The sequence below is a fragment of the Oncorhynchus gorbuscha genome, linkage group LG01, assembly GCF_021184085.1.
Source record: "Oncorhynchus gorbuscha isolate QuinsamMale2020 ecotype Even-year linkage group LG01, OgorEven_v1.0, whole genome shotgun sequence".
NCBI classification, from domain to species: Eukaryota; Metazoa; Chordata; class Actinopteri; order Salmoniformes; family Salmonidae; genus Oncorhynchus; species Oncorhynchus gorbuscha.
The window spans coordinates 10,315,826-10,338,939 of record NC_060173.1 but is presented as its reverse complement, the minus strand read 5'-3'; the positions used below and the strand labels follow the sequence as shown (position 1 = coordinate 10,338,939).

General features: G+C 45.3%; 1 protein-coding gene across 1 annotated transcript in view; it reads left to right on the top strand.

Annotated features, from left to right (window-relative positions):
• camk1db (calcium/calmodulin-dependent protein kinase 1Db) overlaps positions 1 to 23,114 on the top strand; it is an 80,679-nt gene that overhangs the window by 24,103 nt on the left and 33,462 nt on the right. Inside the window, exons 2-3 of the mRNA XM_046355474.1 lie at positions 9,226 to 9,357; positions 19,842 to 19,916. Of these exons, the coding sequence (XP_046211430.1) occupies positions 9,226 to 9,357; positions 19,842 to 19,916 (207 nt within the window). The remainder of the gene's footprint in view (positions 1 to 9,225; positions 9,358 to 19,841; positions 19,917 to 23,114) is intronic.

Below are 23,114 nucleotides of genomic sequence, written 5' to 3'. Positions count from 1 at the left end.
AAGATTTAGATGCACTATTGTAAAGTGGCTGCTCCACTGGATGTCATAAGGTGAACGCACCAATTTGTAAGTCGCTCTGGATAAGAGCGTCTGCTAAATGACTTAAATGTAATGTAATGTAAATGTAATAGACAATGGAGCTGATTACATACTATAATAGACAATGGAGCTGATTACATACTGTAATAGACAATGGAGCTGATTACATACTGTAATAGAACATGGAGCTGATTAAATACACTATATACTGTAATAGAACATGGAGCTGATTAAATACACTATATACTGTAATAGACAATGGAGCTGATTACATACTGTAATAGACAATGGAGCTGATTAAATACACTATATACTGTAATAGAACATGGAGCTGATTAAATACACTATATACTGTAATAGAACATGGAGCTGATTAAATACACTATATACTATAATAGACAATGGAGCTGATTACATACTGTAATAGACAATGGAGCTGATTACATACTGTAATAGACAATGGAGCTGATTACATACTGTAATAGACAATGGAGCTGATTACATACTGTAATAGACAATGGAGCTGCTTGCATTCACTATATACCGTAATAACACATTTTTGCTGTGTGGTGAAGGAGAACATAATGACATAACATTAAAGAGAGGATAGAAAAGAAGGGTAGCGTATAGGAGGGAGAAAGAGCAAGGGATAGACAGAGTGGGAAGGAGAGGAAAGATAATGAGGGATAAGAATGGTGGTGTAGCCCTCTCCAACATTCATTAAGGTGGACTGAGCATGTACATGGTAGCATAGCAACAGCTACAGACTGTTGGGGCAAATATTCCCGTAATTCCACATTGGATTTTGTTAAGTTTTAACTAATGGAGCCAGATGCCTGAAGAGGTTTAAAGATAATGCTATTTAAAGACAATGCTATTTTAGAAGACAATGCTATTTAAAGACAGTGCTATTTAAAAAGACAATGCTATGTATAGACAATGCTATTTAAAAAGACAATGCTATTTATAGACAAATACCAAATACTAATTGAGTGTATGTAAAATTCACCCAATTTATTGTGGGATGCTTGTGGAAGGTTACCTGAAACTTTGACCCAAGTTAAACATTTAAAGGCAATGCTACCAAATATTAATTGAGTGTATGTAAACTTCTGACCCACAGGGAATGTGATGAAATAAAGAAAGATGAAATGAATAATTCTCTCTACTATTATTCTGACATTTCACATTCTTAAAATAAAGCGGGGAACATAACTGACCTAATACAGGTAATTTGTACTAGGAATAAATGTCAGGAATTGTGAAAAACTGAGTTTTAATGTATTTGGCAAAGGTGTATGTAAATTTCCAACTTCTAATGTATGATAAACAGAGAGTAGCAGTAGCGTAAAAGAAGGGGTGGCGGGTGGCGGGACACTCAGATTTCATGCACTAGCTGTTGTTCACAAATATGCACAGACTGCCCCCCTTCATCTTACCGGAGTGTGCTGTTTTATCTAGCCGGTGCAGCGTGTATCCTGCGAGCTGAATATCCATGTCATCATTCAGCCAACATTCCGTGAAACATAAGATGTTACAGTTTATTGTCCCGTATCAGATGCTTTCGCCGAAAAGCATTTAAAAAATCTGACATGTTGGCTAGATTCACAACGAGTGTAGCTTTAATTGAGTACCCTGCATGTGTGTTTTAATGAAAGTTTGAGTTTTAGCGAGTACTATTAGCATTTGGAGTTGCGCATTTCCATTTCCTGTTGGCTAAGTGAGACGCTAGCGTCTCACCTTGCTCTATTAAGGAATGATTTGTACCAAATACAACGCTCTTAGTTTTAGAGATGTTCATGACCAGTTTATTACTGGCCACCCATTCCAAAACAGACTGCAACTCTTTGTTAACTTCTTGACGCACCCATCCCTTTAGCGGGATCATTTTCATCAACACCCTAACCCTAACCCTAACCCTAACCCTCTGAATTCAAATTAAATTACTACAAATATTTAATTTTCATGAAATCACAAATGCAATATAGCAAAACACAGTTTAGCTTGTTGTTAATCCACCTGGCGTGTCAGATTTCAATAAAGCTTTTCAGCAAAAACATAACAAGTGTTTATGTAAGAACATCTCTCTCAGTAGACAAAATATTACAAACACTAGCAGCGAAGCAGATTGGTCGCGAAAGTCAGAAAAGCAATAGATTAAATCACTTACCTTTGATCTTCGGATGTTTGCACTCACGACACTCCCAGTTACACAATAAATGTTCCTTTTGTTCCATAATTATTATTTTATATCCAAAATACCTCCATTTGTTTGCCGCGTTATGTTCAGAAATCCACAGGCTCGAGCGGTCACGTCATCGCAGACGATAATTCCAAATAGTATCCGTAAAGTGCGTAGAAAGATGTCAAATGTTTTTATAATCAATCCTCAGGTTGTCTTTTAAGATATATAATCGATAATATATCAACCGGGACTGTCGTTTTTTCAATAGGAGAAGGAGAGACAATGGCTGCCCCACTGTTGCGCAAGCAACACTCTGCGAACACCCAGCTATCCACTGACGATGTTATCTTTCTCACTAATTTTTCTAAATAAAAGCCTGAAACTATGTATAAAGACTGTTGACACCTTGAGGAAGCCACAGGAAAAAGGAATCTGGTTGATATCCCTTTAAATGGAGGCAAGGCATCCAATGGAACAGAGAGCTTTCAGGAAAAACAGCACTTCCTGGTTTGATTTTCCTCAGATTTTCGCCTGCAATATCAGTTCTGTTATACTCACAGACACTATTTTAACAGTTTTGGAAACTTTAGAGTGTTTTCCATCCTAATCTGACAATTATATGCATATTCTAGTTTCTGGGCCCGAGAAATAGGCAGTTTCAAATGGGTACGTCTTTTAGCCAAAAACGAAAATCCTGCCCCCTACACTCAAGAAGTTAAGGGTTTTAGTTACTTCATTAGCTGTGGTTGCTTATGCGTATATGGTTGAATCATAAGCATACATGGACACACATGCTTTGTTTAATGCCCGTGGCAGGTCATTGGTAAACTTAGAAAAGAGTAGAGTGCCTAGAGAGCTGCCCTGCGGTACGCCACACTTTACATGTTTGACATTAGAAAGGCTTCCGTTAAATAAAATATTTTGAGTTCTATTCGATAGATAGCTCTGAATCCACAATATGGCAGAGGTTGAAAAGCCATAGCACTTAAGGTTTTCTCAACAACAGGTTATGGTCAATAATATCAAAGGCTGAACTGAAATCTAACAGTGCAGCTCCCACAATCTTCTTATTGTCAATTTCTTTCAACCAATCATCATTCACTTTTGCCAGTGCAGTACATGTTGAGTGCCCTTCTCTATAAGCATGCTGAAAGTCTGTTGTTCATTTGTTTACAGAGAAATAACAGTTTGCTAAGAGCTGGTAGCAAGCATATAGGTCTGCTGTTAGAACCAGTAAAGGCTTCTTTACCATTCTTGGGTAGTGGATATACTATGGCTTCCCTCCAGGCCTGAGGACAAAGGCTTTCCTCTAGGCTCAGATTAAAAATATGACAGATAGGAGTGGCTATAGAGTCAGCTACCATCCTCAGTAGCTTTCCATCTAAGTTATCAATGCCAGGAAGTTTGTCATTATTGATCGTTAGCAATAATTGGTCCATCTCTTCCACACTAGCTTTAAAAAATTCAAATTTGCACTGCTTCTCTTTCGCCATTAGTTTTTTTATACATAAATATAATGGCTCACTGTTTGTCGTGGGCATTTCCTGCCTACGTTTGTCCACTTTGCCAATGAAATAATCATTAAAATAATTGGCAACATCAAATGGTTTTGTGATGAATAAGCCATCTGATTTGATGACAGATGGAGTTGAATTTGTATTTCTGCTCATAATTTTATTAAAGGTACTGCAAAGTTTTTTTCCATCATTCTTTATATCATTGATCTTGGCTTCATAATAAAGTTTCTTCTTCTTTGTGTTGAGTTTAGTCACATCATTTCTACATTTGCAGTAAGTCAGCCAAGGTAGATGTGCAGCCAGACAGTTTTTCAATTCCTCATCAGTCCATGGAGTCTTAACAGTTCTAACAGTCAGTTTCAAAGTATGTTAGTCTACTCTACAGTAAATATGTACAGTATGTTAGTCTACTCTAATGTAGATATTCACAGTATGTTAGTCTATTCTACAGTAAATATTCACAGTATGTTAGTCTGTTCTACAGTAAATATGTACAGTATCATGTTAGTCTGTTCTACAGTAAGTATGCATAATATAATGTTAGTTTATTTTACAGTAAGTATTCACAATGTAATGTTAGTCTGTTCTACAATAAATATTCATAGTATAATGTTAGTCTGTTCTACAGTAAGTATGCATAATATAATGTTAGTTTATTTTACAGTAAGTATTCACAATGTAATGTTAGTCTGTTCTACAGTAAATATGTACAGTATCATGTTAGTCTGTTCTACAGTAAATATTCGTAGTGTAATGTTAGTCTGTTCTACAATAAATATTCATAGTATAATGTTAGTCTATTCTACAGTAAGTATGCATAATATAATGTTAGTTTATTTTACAGTAAGTATTCACAATGTAATGTTAGTCTGTTCTACAGTAAATATGTACAGTATCATGTTAGTCTGTTCTACAGTAAATATTCATAGTATAATGTTAGTCTATTCTACAGTAAGTTTCACAGTATAATGTTAGTCTAATCTACAGTAAATATGCACAGTATAATGTTAGTCTGTTTGTTGTACAGTAAATATTCACAGTATAATGTTAGTCTGTTCTACAGTACATATTCACAGTATGTTAGTCTATTCTACAGTAAATGTTTACAGTGTAATGTTAGTCTATTCTACAGTAAGTATGTACATTGTAATGTTAGTCTGTTCTACAGTAAACATGTTATGCTGGTGAATGAGGACCCAAAAGCGACTTAACAGAAACAGAGTCTTTATTCCAGTCTATAACAAAAACGATAATCCTGGATATAATCTCAGGTAAAGTCAAACAGGAAAACTGAAATCCTCTAGGCAGTAGAGGGGAACAACTGGATACGTGACCACAGACTGCAGGTCGCTTCGGGAAGGCGCAGGCCGTAGCTGATATAGATACCTGCTCACACGCAGCATCTGAAGAAGGCAGAAACACGACAGGGCGGAACAAGGACACAGAACAGCAAACATCAAACAAGGATCTGACAAGGACAGAAGCGGAAAACAGAGGGAGAAATAGGGACTCTAATCAGAGGGCAAAATAGGGGACAGGTGTGAAAGAGTAAATGAGGTAGTTAAGAGAATGAGGAACAGCTGGGAGCAGGAACGGAACGATAGAGAGAGAGAGAGAGAGGGAGAGAGGGAGGGGGAGAGAGAGGGATAGAAAGAGGGAAAGAACCTAATAAGACCAGCAGGGGGAAACAAATAGAAGGGGAAGCACAGGGACAAGACATGACAATCAATGACAAAACATGACAGTACCCCCCCACTCACCGAGCGCCTCCTGGCGCACTCGAGGAGGAACCCTGGCGGCAACGGAGGAAATCATTGATCAACAAACGGTCCAGCACGTCCCGAGAAAGAACCCAACTCCTCTCCTCAGGACCGTAACGGGAGACGATGAAGAGGGAATCTAGGGCTATTACTCTTATAAAAATGAGACACGGGTAGAGAACTGTAAGCGTTAGAGCAATCAGGACCAAACAGGCCAGGAGAGTAACAACTAGGGACAGACTGAGACACAGCAAGGCTAAGACCAGGAACAGGAGAGAGGCGGTGGCTGTGGACAGACTGAGACACAGCAAGTGCAGGAGCAGGACCAGGAGAGATGCGGTGGCAGGGGACAGACTGAGACACAGCAAGGGCAGGAGAGATGCGGTGGCTGGGGACAGACTGAGACCCAGCAAGGCCAGGAGCAGAAGCAGAAAAAAAGTTACCGGACTTATTCTGCGCGCAGTCCGAACAAGCAGCCACGAAACGGCGCGTGTCACGCTCCTGAGTAGGCCACCAAAACCGCTGGCGAATAGAAGCAAGCGTACCCCGAACGCCGGGGTGGCCAGCTAACTTGGAAGAGTGAGCCCACTGAAGAACAGCCAGACGAGTAGAGACAGGAACGAAAAGAAGGTTACTAGGACAAGCGCGCGGCGACGGAGTGTGAGTGAGTGCTTGCTTGACCTGTCTCTCAATTCCCCAGACATTCAACCCGACAACACGCCCCTCAGGGAGAATCCCCTCGGGGTCGGTAGACGCTACAGAAGAACTGAAGAGACGGGATAAAGTATCAGGCTTGGTGTTCTTAGTACCCGGGCGATAAGAAATCACGAACTCGAAACGAGCGAAAAACAACACCCAACGAGCTTGACGCGCATTGAGTCGTTTGGCAGAACGGATGTACTCAAGGTTCTTTTGGTCAGTCCAAACGACAAAAGGAACGGTCGCCCCCTCCAACCACTGTCGCCATTCGCCTAGGGCTAAACGGATGGCGAGCAGTTCGCGGTTAGCCACATCATAGTTACGTTCCGACGGCGACAGGCGATGAGAAAAATACGCGCAAGGGTGGACCCCATCTTCAGTATGGGAGCGCTGGGACAGAATGGCTCCCACGCCCACCTCCGACGCGTCTACCTCGACAATGAACTGTTTAGTGACGTCAGGTGCAACAAGGATAGGAGCGGATGCAAAACGCTTCTTGAGGAGATCAGTACAACAATCATACGACCGGTGAGGAGGAAGGGAGGTGGCTCTAGACCGACTGAAGACCGTGCGCAGATCATGATATTCCTCCGACCCTCCTGTCAAATCACCAGGTTCCTCCTGTGAAGAGGGAGCAGAAGAAACAGGAGGAATAGCAGACATTAAACATTTCACATGACAAGAAACGTTCCAGGAAAGGATAGAATTACTAGACCAATCAAAAGAAGGATTATGACACACTAGCCAGGGATGACCCAAAACAACAGGTGTAAAAGGTGAACAAAAAATCAAAAAAGAAATGGTCTCACTATGGTTAACAGATACTGTGAGGGTTAAAGGTAGTGTTTCACATAATATACTGGGGAGAGGACTACCATCCAAGGCGAACATGACCGTGGGCTCCCCTAACTGTCTGAAAGGAATGTCATGTTCCCGAGCCCAGGCTTCGTCCATAAAACAGCCCTCCGCCCCAGAGTCTATTAATGCACTGCAGGAAGCTGCCGATCCGGTCCAGCGTAGATGGACCGGCAAGGTAGTACAGGTACTTGACGGAGAGGACAGAGTAGTAGCGCTTATCAGTCGCCCTCCGCTTACTGATGAGCTCTGGCCTTTTACTGGACATGAAATGACAAAATGACCAGCGGAACCGCAATAGAGACAGAGGCGGTTGGTGATTCTCCGTTCCCTCTCCTTAGTCGAGATGCGAATACCCCCCAGCTGCATGGGCTCAACACCTGAGTCAGTGGGGAAAGATGGTAGTGTCGGGGAGAGGGGGACACAGTTAACGCGAGCTCTCTTCCATGAGCTCGGTGACGAAGATCTACCCGTCGTTCAATGCGAATAGCGAGTTCAATCAAAGAATCCACGCTGGATGGAACCTCCCGGGAGAGAATCTCATCCTTAACCTTAGCGTGGAGTCCCTCCAGAAAACGAGCGAGCAACGCCTGCTCGTTCCAGTTACTGGAGGCAGCAAGAGTGCGAAACTCTATAGAGTAATCCGTTATGGATCGATTACCTTGACATAGGGAAGACAGGGACCAGGAAGCTTCTTTCCCAAAAACAGAACGATCAAAAACCCGTATCATCTCCTCTTTAAAGTTCTGATACTCGTTAGTACACTCAGCCCTTGCCTCCCAGATAGCTGTGCCCCACTCCCGAGCCCGTCCAGTAAGGAGTGATATGACGTAGGCGATCCGAGCAATACCCCTGGAGTACGTGTGGGGCTGGAGAGAGAACACTATATCACACTGGGTAAGGAACGAGCGACATTCAGTAGGCTCCCCATAGTAGCACGGTGGGTTATTAATTCTGGGCTCCGGAGACCCGGAAGCCCAGGAGGTAACCGGTGGATCGAGGCGGAGATTGTGAATCTCCTCCGAGAGGCCGGAGACTTGGGCGGCCAGGGTCTCAACGGCATGTCGAGCAGCAGACAATTCCTGTTCGTGTCTTCCTAGCATCGCTCCCTGGAACTCGACAGCAGAGTAGAGAGAATCCGTAGTCGCTGGGTCCATTCTTGGCCGGATCCTTCTGTTATGCTGGTGAATGAGGACCCAAAAGCGACTTAACAGGAACAGAGTCTTTATTCCAGTCTATAACAAAAACGATAATCCTGGATATAATCTCAGGTAAAGTCAAACAGGAAAACTGAAATCCTCTAGGCAGTAGAGGGGAACAACTGGATACGTGACCACAGACTGCAGGTCGCTTCGGGAAGGCGCAGGCCGTAGCTGATATAGATACCTGCTCACACGCAGCATCTGAAGAAGGCAGAAACACGACAGGGCGGAACAAGGACACAGAACAGCAAACATCAAACAAGGATCCGACAAGGACAGAAGCGGAAAACAGAGGGAGAAATAGGGACTCTAATCAGAGGGCAAAATAGGGGACAGGTGTGAAAGAGTAAATGAGGTAGTTAAGAGAATGAGGAACAGCTGGGAGCAGGAACGGAACGATAGAGAGAGAGAGAGAGAGAGAGAGAGAGAGGGAGAGGAGAGAGGGAGGGGGAGAGAGAGGGATAGAAAGAGGGAAAGAACCTAATAAGACCAGCAGGGGGAAACGAATAGAAGGGGAAGCACAGGGACAAGACATGACAATCAATGACAAAACATGACAAAACATGTACATTGTAAAGTTAGTCTAGTCTACAGTAAATATTTACACTGTGATGTTAATCTATTCTACACTGTCTTTCTCTGGATGCTCTCTATAATACATGTATGTCAATACTCTCTGTTTGTGCTTATGCAAAATTAACCAATGTACTTTCTTATTCCTTCCTTCCCTCTCTCGCTCTCTGTATCTCTCTCTCTCTCTCTATATATATATATATATATATATGTCTGTCTGTCTGTCTGTCTGTCTGTCTGTCTGTCTGTCTGTCTGTCTGTCTGTCTGTCTGTCTGTCTGTCTGTCTGTCTGTCTGTCTGTCTGTCTGTCTGTCTGTCTGTCTGTCTGTCTGTCTGTCTCTCTGTCTCTCTGTCTCTCTGTCTCTCTGTCTCTCTGTCTCTCTCACGCTCCACAGTGGTGCATTCTCGGAAGTGGTAATGGCCAGGGAGAAGACCACAGGGAAGATGGTTGCAGTGAAGTGTATCCCTAAGAAAGCACTGAAGGGGAAGGAGACCAGCATCGAGAACGAAATCGCCGTGCTAAGGAAGTAGGTACCAGAGGGGTGGGGTAACTCTGCCTCTTGGGGAATCATATGCAGTGTTTCCACAGGTTCAAATACCGACCTGTTCAGTCCTTGCTATGCTCCTTCCCTGTGACTCTTCAACTGTATCTATCTAGTACAAAGAACATCTGAAAAATGTAGGTACCATAACACAAAAACACTGCACTTCACAGTATGGGTCTTACTGTATGAAACCCAACCCTCCCAAAATGTCACCACGTCTGTATTAGATATAATCTCTGTGCAGGTTGATTCAAACCATGGACTTTCCCTTCACCTCCATATCTGGCTCACCAACCACTGGTTAATAAGAGGGTTTTTTCAGCAGTCATTCATATCCAAAGCGTCCTTACAAGTTGAGTCACGTACATGGACTAGAGTGAGTCAAAGCAACTTACACCTTCACCAGCCATTGTGGTGCCAATGCCATTTCAGCTAAGCTCTAGTTATGTGTTACTCATTCAGTCATATACAGTAGCTCCACTCTGTCCGAGTAGCTCCACCCTGTCAATAGAGAACACATGACGTGATGTGAGCATGCAGGTGAGGACGGCACTAGCTCTCTAGCCCCCCCCCCCCGAGTTCATGGGTAATTCTCCTCAGAGCCTGGGGTTATCCATCAGTCACTCTTGATGAGAATTTGGTTGCTGTTGGGCGGAGTGAGTTGCTTGGTTACGATTGCCTTCTTTAGATTCTGCTGCCCTTTCTATTTCTCTCTCTCCATCTCTCTTTCTCTCCATCTATCTCTCCCTTTCTCTTGTCTCTTTCTCTCCATCTATCTCTCCCTTTCTCTTGTCTCTTTCTCTCCATCTATCTCTCTCTTTCTCCCTGTCTATTTCTCTCCATCTCTCTCTCTCTTTCTGTCCATCAATCTCTCTCTTTCTCCCTGTCTCTCCATCTCTCTCTCTCTTTCTCCCTGTCTCTCTCTCTTTCTCTCCATCTCTCTCTCTCCATCGATCTCTCTCTTTCTCCCTGTTTCTTTCTCTCCATCTCTCTCTCTCTTTCTCCGTCTCTCTCTCTCCATCTCTCTTTCTCTCCATCTATCTCTCCCTTTCTCCCTGTCTCTTTCTCTCCATCTCTCTCTCTTTCTCTTGTTTTTCTCTCCATCTTTCTCTCCTGTCTCTCTCTCTTTCTCTCTCCGTCTCGCCATCTCTCTCTTTCTCTGTCTCTCTTTCTCTGCCTCTTTCTGTCTCGCTTTCCCTCCATCTCTCTCTATTCTGTCTCTCTCTCTTTCTCTCTCCGTCTCGCCATCTCTCTCTTTCTCTGTCTCTCTTTTTCTGCCTCTTTCTGTCTCGCTTTCCCTCCATCTCTCTCTACGTCTCGATCTTTCTCTTCCGTTTCTCTCTTTCTCTTGTCTCTTTCTCCCCATCTCTCTCTCTCTCTGTCTCTCTCTCTTTCTCTCCATCTCTCTTTTCTCTCTCTCTCTGTCTCTTTCTGTTGTCTCTCTCTCTCTCCGTCTCTCCATCTCTGTCTCTCTCTCTTTCTCTCCGTCTCTCTTTCTCTTGTCTCTTTCTCTCCATCTCTCTCTCTTTCTCTCCTCCTCTCTCTCTTCTCTGTCTCTCTGTCTCTTTCTCTTGTCTCTCTCTCTCTTCCATCTTTCTTTCTCTCCATCTCTCTCTCTTTCTCTCCTCCTCTCTCTCTTCTCTGTCTCTCTGTCTCTTTCTCTTGTCTCTCTCTCTCTTCCATCTTTCTTTCTCTCCGTCTCTCTCTCTCCATCTCTCTCTCTGTCTCTCCCTCTACGTCTCTTTCCCTCCATCTCTCTTTCTCTCTTTCTCTCCATCTCTCTTTCTCTTGTCTCTTTCTCCCCATCTCTCTCTCTCTGTCTCTCTCTCCGTCTCTCCATCTCTCTCTTTCTCTGTCTCTCTTTCTCTGTCTCTATTTCTCTCCTTTCTCTCACTCTCTCTCTCCTGTCTCTCTGTCTTTCTGTCCATCTCTCTTTCTCTCCGTCTCTCCATCTCTCTCTCTCCGTCTCTCTTTCTCTGTCTCTATTTCTCTCCTTTCTCTCACTGTCTCTCTCTCTCTTCTGTCTCTCTGTCTTTCTGTCCGTCTCTCTTTCCCTCCGTCTCTCTCTCTCATCCGTTTTGTATTTCTCAATGCTTTATCCCAGCACCCTGAAGCAGCAACATTGTGTGCAGGTTTCACACACACACACACACACACACACACACACACACACACACACACACACACACACACACACACACACACACACACACACACACACACACACACACACACACACACACACACACACACACACACACACACACACACACACACACACACACACACACACACACACACACACACACACACCCCTCCTCCCCCTCCTTCACCCACCTGTCTCTCTAAACAAGGCCCATCATTAGTTACGTCCTCGTTTCCATGGCGTTTTAGTGTTCACCCACACCCTGTTGCTTGGACACCAGCTCTCTCCCACCTCACTCTTTGTTTCAAGCGTCTGCTTCAGGGTCATGTTCATGAAAGCATATTGTAGCAAAATGATTTGCAATGAAAAACCCACTGAAATCCATTGTTTCTTATTGGACAAGTTCAAATAGTACCTCCCTGTTTCATTCCATTCCATGGACCGTTTTCTTCTGTTTTTGTGCCTACTCAACAGGACCCTGGTGCTTATTGTGCTGGTTAACCATGACAGGGTTACCATTACACTGCATGAGTCACTTACTGATGATCAGTAGGAACGTTGAGTGGGTTTCTTTGGCTGCCTATGGCCCATAGGGAAAAGGGTGCCAACTAACAATGACTCAATAATTCATTCCTTCTGATATAAAGTCTAAAAGTTATGGGAATAGTTAGAAATGTCATGTCTTGTCATATTATGTCTTGTTCCTGTTCTTTCTCTTCACTCTGTCTCCCTCTGCTGGTCGTATTAGGTTACCTTCTCTTTCTCTCCTCCTCCAGCTGTTCCTCATCTCCTCTAACTACCTCGTTCACCCTTTTCCCACCTGTTCCCTTTTTCCCTCTGATTAGGTCTCTATTTCTCTCTCTGTTTCTGCTTCTTTCTTTGTCAGATTCTCGTTTGAGTTTCTCATGCCAGAAACAAACTATCGTCTCGTTTGCTTCATCCTTGTCCCATCCTGTCGGAATCTGCCTGGCAAGTGCATCCTGTACTCAGCTAACTGTCTTATCGTTTGTACTGTGTCCAGTTCATCTGATGCTACGTGAGATCAGCTACCACTGTTCCTCTACGACCCGCGCCTACCCAGAGAGACCTGCAGCCTGTCGCCGCTAACCAAGCTATTCTCCTCTGCTGCTAAGAAGGGGGCTCTTTTGTAATTATCAGAAGGACTTTTTGTTTCATTTTGTCGCCCTCTCTGCGGGTTGTCTATTTTTCCATTATCTACATCTGAAGAGGATCTATGTCTTCCCTGTGTTTACATTAAAGGACTCTGTTTTTGTTAAACCGCTTTTGGGTCCTCACTCAAGTGCAGAACAGAAGAATCTGACCATTATGTACCCAGCGACTCCGGATCCTTTCCACTCAGCCGTCGAGATCCAGGGAGCGATGCTAGGCAGACACGAGGAGGAATTGTCTGCTGCTCGACATGCCGTTGAGACCCTGGCCGCCCAAGTCTCCGACCTCACAAGACAGATTCACCATCTCCGCCTCGATCCACTGGCCACTTCCAGGGCTTCCGAATCTCCGGAGCCCAGAATCAATAACCCGCCGTGTTACTCTGGGGAGCCCACTGAATGCCGCTCGTTCCTCACTCAGTGTGATGTTGTGTTTTCTCTCCAGCCCAACACTTACTCCAGGAGCACAGCTCGTATCGCCTACGTCATATCTCTCCTTACTGGACGGGCTCGTGAGTGGGGCACGGCAATCTGGGAAGCGAGGGCTGAGTGTACTAACCAGTATCAGGACTTTAAGGAGGAGATGATACGGGTTTTTGACCGTTCTGTTTTTGGGGAGGAAGCTTCCAGGTTCCTGTCTTCCCTATGTCAAGGTAATCGATCCATAACAGATTACTCTATTGAGTTTCGCACTCTTGCTGCCTCCAGTGACTGGAACGAGCCGGCTTTGCTCGCTCGTTTTCTGGAGGGTCTCCGCGCGGAGGTTAAGGATGAGATTCTCTCCAGGGAGGTTTCTTCCAGCATGGATTCCTAGATTGAACTCGCTATTCGCATAGAGCGACGGTTTGAGCTTCGTCGCCGAGCTCGTGGAAAGGAGCTCGCGTTCTCCGTTGCCCCCCTCTCCGCATCACTACCCTCTTCCTCTGCCGGCTCGGGTTCTGAGCCTATGCAGCTGGAGGGTATCCGCATCTCGGCTAAGGAGAAGGAACGGAGAATCACCAACCGCCTCTGTCTCTATTGCGGTTCCGCTGGTCATTTTGTCACTTCATGCCCAGTAAAAGCCAGAGCTCATCAGTAAGAGGAGGGCTACTGGTGAGCGCTACAACTCTGGTCTCTCCTTCAAGATCCTGCACTACCTTTTTGGTCCATCTCCACTGGACCGGTTCGTCAGCTTCCTGCAGTGCCTTGATAGACTCTGGGGCGGAGGGCTGTTTTATGGACGAGACCTGGGCTCGGGAACATGACATTCCTTTCAGACAGTTAAGGGATCCCACGGCCTTGTTCGCTTTGGATGGTAGTTCTCTCCCCAGGATTCAGCGTGAGACGCTACCTTTAACCCTCACTGTCTCTGGTAATCATAGCGAAACCATTTCTTTTTAAATTTTTCGTTCACCTTTTACACCTGTTGTTTTGGGCCATCCCTGGCTAGTTCGTCATAATCCTTCTATTAATTGGTCTAGTAATTCTATCCTCTCCTGGAACATCTCTTGTCATGTGAAATGTTTAATGTCTGCTATTCCTCCTGTTTCCTCTGTCTCTTCTTCACAGGAGGAGCCTGGTGATTTGACGGGGGTGCCGGAGGAGTATCACGATCTGCGCACGGTGTTCAGTCGGTCCAGGGCCACCTCTCTTCCTCCGCACCGGTCGTATGATTGTAGTATTGATCTCCTTCCGGGAACCACTCCCCCGCGGGGTAGACTATACTCTCTGTCGGCTCCCGAACGTAAGGCTCTCGAAGATTATTTGTCTGCAGCTTTTGACGCCGGTACCATAGTCCCCTCCTCCTCTCCCGCCGGAGCGGGGTTTTTTTTTGTTCAGAAGAAGGACGGGTCCCTGCGCCCCTGCATAGATTATCGAGGGCTGAATGACATAACAGTTAAGAATCGTTATCCGCTCCCTCTTATGTCTTCAGCCTTTGAGATCCTGCAGGGAGCCAGGTTTTTCACTAAGTTGGACCTTCGTAACGCTTACCATCTCGTGCGCATCAGGGAGGGGGACGAGTGGAAAACGGCGTTTAACACTCTGTTAGGGCACTTTGAATACCGGGTTCTTCCTTTCGGCCTCGTTAATGCTCCAGCTGTCTTTCAGGCATTAGTAAATGACGTCCTGAGAGACATGCTGAACATCTTTGTTTTCGTTTACATTGACGATATCCTAATTTTTTTCACCGTCACTCCCGATTCATGTTCAGCACGTTCTATGCATCCTCCAGCGCCTTTTAGAGAATTGTCTTTATGTGAAGGCTGAGAAGTGCACTTTTCATGCCTCCTCCGTCACATTTCTTGGTTCTGTTATTTCCGCTGAAGGCATTAAGATGGATCCCGCTAAGGTCCAAGCTGTCATTAATTGGCCCGTTCCTAAATCACGCGTCGAGCTGCAGCGCTTTCTCGGCTTCGCGAATTTCTATCGTCGTTTCATCCGTAATTTCGGTCAGGTGGCAGCTCCCCTCACAGCCCTTACTTCTGTCAAGACGTGCTTTAAGTGGTCCATTTCCGCCCAGGGAGCTTTTGATCTTCTCAAGAATCGTTTTACATCCGCACCTATCCTTGTTACACCTGACATCTCTAGGCAGTTCGTTGTCGAGGTTGACACGTCAGAGGTGGGCGTGGGAGCCATTCTTTCTCAACGCTCCCTCTCTGACGGCAAGGTCCACCCTTGCGCGTATTTTTCTCATCGCCTGCCGCCTTCGGAACGTAACTATGATATGGGAAACCGCGAACTGCTCGCCATCCGCTTAGCCCTAGGCGAATGGCGACAGTGGTTGGAGGGGGCGACCATTCCTTTTGTCGTTTGGACTGACCATAGGAACCTTGAGTACATCCGTTCTGCCAAACAACTTAATGCGCGTCAGGCTCGTTGAGGCTCTGTTTTTCGCTCGTTTCGAGTTCGTAATTTCTTATCGTCCGGGCTCTAAGAACACCAAGCCTGATGCTTTATCTCGTCTCTTCAGTTCTTCAGTAGTCTCCACCGACCCCGAGGGGATTCTCCCTGAGGGGCGTGTTGTCGGGTTGACTGTCTGGGGAATTGAGAGGCAGGTAAAGCGAGCACTCACTCACACTCCGTCGCCGAGCGCTTGCTCTAGGAACCTTCTTTTCGTTCCCGTTCCTACTCGTCTGGCCGTTCTTCAGTGGGCTCACTCTGCCAAGTTAGCCGGCCACCCCGGCGTTCGGGGTACGCTTGCTTCCATTCGCCAGCGTTTTTGGTGGCCCACTCGGGAATGTGACACGCGTCGTTTCGTGGCTGCTAAGTCCGGGAACTCCCCTCCTGCCGGCTGTCTCAGACCGCTTCCCATTCCCTCTCGACCGTGGTCTCACATCGCCTTAGATTTTATCACCGGACTGCCTTCGTCAGCGGGGAAGACAGTTATTCTTACGGTTGTCGATAGGTTCTCTAAGGCGGCTCATTTTATTCCCCTCGCTAAGCTCCCTTCTGCTAAAGAAACGGCACAAATCATCATCGAGAATGTTTTCAGAATTCATGGCCTTCCGTCAGACGTCGTTTCGGACAGGGGCCCGCAGTTCACGTCCCAATTTTGGAGGGAGTTTTGCCGTTTGATTGGGGCTTCCGTCAGTCTCTCGTCCGGCTTCCACCCTCAGTCTAACGGTCAAACCGAACGGGCCAATCAGACTGTTGGTCGCATCTTACGCAGTCTTTCTTTTCGTAACTTGTAAGTCGCTCTGGATAAGAGCGTCTGCTAAATTACTTAAATGTAAATGTAAATGTAACCCTGCGTCTTGGTCAGAACAGCTCCCCTGGGCAGAATACGCCCACAACTCGCTTCCTTCGTCTGCGACCGGTCTATCTCCTTTTCAGAGTAGCCTCGCGTACCAACCTCCGCTGTTCTCGTCTCAGCTCGCCGAGTCCTGCGTCCCCTCCGCTCAGGCTTTTGTCCAACGTTGTGAGCGCACCTGGAAGGGGGTCAGGTCTGCACTTTGCCATTATAGGGCGCAGACTGTGAGAGCCGCTAATAAGCGTAGAACTAAGAGTCCTAGATATTGTCGCGGACAGAGAGTATGGCTCTCCACTCAAAACCTTCCCCTTAAGACAGCTTCTCGCAAGTTGACCCCGCGGTTCATTGGTCCGTTCCGTATTTCTCAGATCATTAATCCTGTCGCAGTGCGACTTCTTCTCCCGCGATATCTTCGTCGCGTCCACCCGGTCTTCCATGTCTCCTGAGATCAGGTACCACTGTTCCTCTACGACCCGCGCCTACCCATAGAGACCTGCAGCCTGTCGCCGCTAACCAAGCTATTCTCCTCTGCTGCTAAGAAGGGGGCTCTTTTGTATTATCAGAAGGACTTTTTGTTTCATTTTGTCGCCCTCTCTGCGGGTTATCTGAAGAGGATCTATGTCTTCCCTGTGTTTACATTAAAGGACTCTGTTTTTGTTAAACCGCTTTTGGGTCCTCACTCAAGTGCATAACAAGAAAACTGTCTGTCAGACGTTTTAAAAGTTTACTTTTAATCCATCTGTCTGCATATTTGAAGACATGGCATATGGGTGTGTGTTGAGATACCCAATGGATTGGACAATATTATTTTTGGCACTTATATTGAAGAAGTTATTTTTTATTTTACCTTTATTTAACTAGGCAAGTCAGTTAAAGAACAAATTCTTATTTTCAATGACGGCCTAGGAACAGTGGGTTAACTAACTGCTTGTTCAGGGGCAGAACGACTGATTTGTACCTTGTCAGCTCGGGGATTTGAACTTGCAACCTTGCGGTTACTAGTCCAACACTCTAACCACTAGGCCACCCTGCCGTCCTCCACTTAGTGGAGGTCAAGCAATACTCCAACGTTAAGAGAATGGAAGAACCAAATGCTTTATTATTTAAATATTGGAAAGAAGACAGACAAACAAGATAACGCAATCTGAAGTCATATGGGTCAGAGCTCTATAAGCATTAGGGGGGGGCACACGTCTCTGCTTCTGGGTCTGTAGTATTGGGATGTGAGAGAGACTTGGCCACAACTTTAACACACCAAAAAGTTGAATAATGAAACAGTATTTCTGTAAATCCAGACAGCTGGGTGGTCGGTGGAAAATCAAAGAACAATCCTGTGGAATTTGTTAATAATTTGTAATGTAACTAAAGATGGTAGGACAACATAACTGTATCTCTTAATGTATATATCTCCCAGTTGTCAGGGTCACATCCAAATGTGGGGGAACATATATGATTGAATATGAAACTATTTAAGAGAATATAGATGTAATGTGATGTTAGCCTTCCAAATGAGATAATTGTTTTTCATATGAAGTCTTAATCAAGTCAGTGGCCACGACCCTGTGAGCACAGACATTTACTTCGGCGTCACGGAACGCCCCTTCTTTACTCCACTCACGACTAATTATACATTTAGACCAAAACATGCCGGGTTGCTGCCGGTGTGTGAAGTGGTTCTAGCTGTGACATGAGATCATGGAACTGTAGCTACATGTTGAAATGGTTGGCGATTTAAATAAAGACCAGTTACGTGCAGCGCCAACTGAATACGTTACAAACTGTTGAGACATCTACCTCTCTATAGACCAAGCACACTTAATGCGTGAACCAGATGTTGCAAAATGGTTTAGAACTACAACTCCACCGAAGGACAAGACCAGAGAACGTGGGGGATCATCCCCACACTGAAATGGTTAAGAAATCTACAAACTAAAGACCCGATTATTCAGTCTGCAGCTGTTTAAGTACTTCAGTCTGGTAAACGCAACCGATGGAACGACCGAATGGTACTCTGAAAGATCCATTCTCGAGAACATTACCTTGTCAAACGACCATTGGTACGTCTGACATATCCATTATAACAGACACTATCCAGAGCCCGCTGAACAAGTTAAACAATGACAAAAGACCTTGTGACTTCTGGGAAACGCAACTAGAGACTTTCCTGTCGACTCTCTCCAGCAGACGGATCGGAGTTCACAGAAAGAGACAACAAAGGCATACACTCGAAAATATGTAAATTGAAATTTCTTTTCGAATGACTGGCTGTTCATGTTCAAAGTATTAGCATTTCCATGAGTGTAATAATCAACTGTATGTACGTGGGTCCACTCTGAGTTTCCCGCTCTTGCTCTGTCCCCACCCGTTTCCTTTGTCTACCAAGCTGTCATATCGGTTCCATCCACAAGGGACTTTTCTTTGTATCATGTTAGTAACCAATGTATAACCTATCATGTGTGTGTTTATGTAATTTTGTGTGATTATTTAGTTAGTTAGTCAATAAATAATTCAGCCAATTGGTATATCGCTGATTCATAATTTATGCTAAGGTTGGTGCAGATATCCAAGGGTTTGCGACATTCAGAATAGGACTGATGAGGTGATAATACATTAATAAGTGACTGTAATCGATAAGATATGTGCTTCTACACCTGCATTGCTTGCTGTTTGGGGTTTTAGACTGGGTTTCTGTACAGCACTTTGAGATATCAGCTGATGTACGAAGGGCTATATAAATAAAATTTGATTTGATTTGATTTTGATTTGAAGATATGACAATATCTGAAGAGACTTCAATTTGGGAAATAGCAACTCTTTAAACAATATTTTCCTGTGGTGCCCCGACTTCCTAGTCAATGAATGTTTACATGATTAGTTTAATCACGTGATGATAATTACACAGATCATTTATTTGATAATATAACAGTCTTCACATTAATGAATAACCAACGTTACGACACAACATTGGGTGTGGGTACAGTGGAAGCATGTGGGTCTGAGGAAGTGTGATGTCATTAATGTTGTTTGAAATGTATGTAAATCTTAAGTTGTCTGTTGTTTTTGCCTATATATGTTTTACTAAAATATGACACACAAAAAAAAAACGGAATAGGGGCCATTTGACCTTTAACCTCTGTCTCTACTCAAGGCTGGAGAAACGTTGAAGTAGAGGGTTCAACAGGTTCACTGTCTGCCTTGTCGTCACACACATCTACTCACAATCACTTTGTAAAACACACACACACGCCACTAATGAACTCACACACAACCATTCACTCACTCACTTTGTATCACACACACACACTTAATTCATTGTAATGAACAAAGCCATTTTGTGAAGAAATTGTGCTTTATTGTGCTGGGCATTAAACTTATGAGGTTAATAGTGAGTGAATTTAATCCACTGTTTTTCTCTCTTCAGGATAAAACATGAGAACATTGTGGCTTTGGAGGACATCTATGAGAGCCCCAACCACCTATACCTCATCATGCAGTTGTGAGTAGTACCGTCTGTCTGTCTGTCTGTCTGTCTGTCTGTCTGTCTGTCTGTCTGTCTGTCTGTCTGTCTGTCTGTCTGTCTGTCTGTCTGTCTGTCTGTCTGTCTGTCTGTCTGTCTGTCTGTCTGTCTGTCTGTCTGTCTGTCTGTCTGTCTGTCTGTCTGTCTGTCTGTCTGTCTGTCTGTCTGTCTGTCTGTCTGTCTGTCTGTCTGTCTGTCTGTCTGTCCTGTCCTGTCCTGTCTGTCTGCCTGCCTGCCTGCCTGCCTGCCTGCCTGCCTGCCTGCCTGCCTGCCTGCCTGCCTGCCTGCCTGCCTGCCTGCCTGCCTGCCTGCCTGCCTGCCTGCCTGCCTGCCTGCCTGCCTGCCTGCCTGCCTGCCTGCCTGCCTGCCTGCCTGCCTGCCTGCCTGCCCGTCCGTATGTGATATTTCTAGAAGATGTTCCAGTACTCCAGCTGTAGTAAATAAGATGTTCCAGTACTCCAGCTGTAGTAAATAAGATGTTCCAGTACTCCAGCTGTAGTAAATAAGATGTTCCAGTACTCCAGCTGTAGTAAATAAGATGTTCCAGTACTCCAGCTGTAGTAAATAAGATGTGCCAGTACTCCAGCTGTAGTAAATAAGATGTGCCAGTACTCCAGCTGTAGTAAATAAGATGTGCCAGTACTCCAGCTGTAGTAAATAAGATGTGCCAGTACTCCAGCTGTAGTAAATAAGCTGTTCCAGTACTCCAGCTGTAGTAAATAAGATGTCCCAGTACTCCAGCTGTAGTAAATAAGATGTTCCAGTACTCCAGCTGTAGTAAATAAGATGTGCCAGTACTCCAGCTGTAGTAAATAAGATGTGCCAGTACTCTGTATCAGTGGAGCACTGGAGCAATTCAGTCACTTGGATAATGTATCATGTTTTGCAGCTGTAAGCTTTTGGCCTTGGCTCTAAGCAAGCAACCCATAGAGCTCTAAGCAAGCAACCCATAGAGCTCTAAGCAAGCAACCCATAGAGCTCTAAGCAAGCAACCCATAGAGCTCTAAGCAAGCAACCCATAGAGCTCTAAGCAAGCAACCCATAGAGCTCTAAGCAAGCAACCCATAGAGTTTATGCTTTCTTTATATGTCCTTGTTTCTGTAGCAAACACAGCGAAAGACCAATGAAGATGGACTCTAGGGCCGGTTTCCCTAGACATAGATTTAGCCTTGACTGAAAAGCATGCTTAAAGGAGACATGTCAATTGAAATAGCCTATTAATCCAGGACTAGACGTAAGTGTTTGGGAAACTAGACCTAAGTGAAGGTTAATTCAGTCCTCTCTCCCCTCAGAGTGACCTGTTTGACTCAATGACTGTATATGTAGAGTGACAAAGACATCGATCACGTGACACGATTCATTCCTATGTGAGCATTCAATAGTGCATTGAAGTCAAATTAAGTTGGTTAAGATGGAGTCTCATGGAGACATAACACTCCAGGAAGTGACATTGCAGGCTAGCTCAGTGTTGTCCCCCCCCCTGCTCATTGAGGAAAAGTTTATTTATGGTCATATCCGACATCTGCAGTGGCCGTTCAGCATTTACGGCGACGATGTGGCCTCCGCAGAAGTCAGAACATTCATACTTTTTGAGCATCGGGGAGCTGTCGTTCACGTCCAATATATATTGTTGTGCACCGCTCAAACACGTAGTGATTCAGGGCTAGCCACCTGGCTAAACTAAAACACCTCACCTCTTCTAAGATGTTGCAGTCCGTTTCCCGATGCTTGACATAGTAGCTCAGCCAAGATGGCACGGAGTAAAGAGGCTGCATCGTTTTTTACAACCTGCTTCTCCATCCAGAATCTCCTCATTGGGTTGAACTGGGATGTGGACATGAAGCTAGGATTAGGGTTGAGATTGAGGCTAGGGTTGAGGGTTGAGACTAGGGTTAGGGTTGAGGCTAGGGTTAGGGTTGAGGTTAGGGTTAGGGTTGAGGTTAGGGTTAGGGTTGAGGCTAGGGTTAGGGTTGAGATTGAGGTTGAGGCTAGGGTTGAGATTGAGACTAGGGTTAGGGGTGAGGTTGAGGCTAGGGTTGAGGTTGAGGCTAGGGTTAGGGTTGAGGCTAGGGTTAGGGTTGAGGTTAGGGTTAGGGTTGAGGTTAGGGTTAGGGTTGAGGTTAGGGTTAGGGTTAGGGCTGAGGCTAGGGTTAGGGTTGAGGCTAGGGTTAGGGTTGAGGTTAAGGTTGAGGTTAGGGTTGAGGTTGAGGTTGAGGTTAGGATTAGGGTTGAGGTTGAGGGTTAGGGTTGAGGCTAGGGTTAGGGTTGAGGTTAGGGTTAGGGTTGAGGTTAGGGTTAGGGTTAGAGTTGAGATTGAGGTTAGCGTTAGGGTTGAGGTTGAGGCTAGGGTTAGGGTTGAGGTTGAGGCTAGGGTTAGGGTTTAGGCTAGGGTTAGGGTTTAGGCTAGGGTTAGGGTTGAGGCTAGGGTTAGGGTTGAGGTTGAGGCTTAGGGTTGAGGTTGAGACTATGGTTAGGGTTGAAGCTAGGGTTAGAGTTGAGGTTGAGGCTATGGTTAGGGTTGAGGCTATGGTTAGGGTTGAGGTTAGGGTTAGGGTTGAGGTTGAGGCTTAGGGTTGAGGTTGAGACTATGGTTAGGGTTGAGGCTAGGGTTAGGGTTGAGGTTAGGGTTAGGGTTGAGGTTGAGGCTAGGGTTAGGGTTGAGGTTGAGGTTGAGGCTAGGGTTGAGGCTAGGGTTAGGGTTGAGGTTGAGGCTAGGGTTAGGGTTGAGGTTGAGGCTAGGATTAGGGTTGAGGTTAGGGTTAGGGTTGAGGTTGAGACTAGGGTTGGGGTTAGAGTTGAGGTTGAGGTTAGGTTTGAGGTTGAGGCTAGGGTTAGGGTTGAGTTTGAGGCTAGGATTAGGGTTGAAGTTAGGGTTAGGGTTGAGGTTGAGGCTAGGGTTAGGGTTGAGCCTAGGGTTAGGGTTGAGGTTGAGACTATGGTTAGGGTTGAGGCTAGGGTTAGGGTTGAGGCTAGGGTTAGAGTTGAGGTTGAGGCTATGGTTAGGGTTGAGGCTATGGTTAGGGTTGAGGCTATGGTTAGGGTTGAGATTGAGGCTATGGTTAGGGTTGATGGTTAGGGTTGAGGTTGAGGCTATGGTTAGGGTTGAGATTGAGGCTAGGGTTAGGGTTGAGGGTTAGGGTTGAGGTTGAGGCTAGGGTTAGGGTTGAGGGTTAGGGT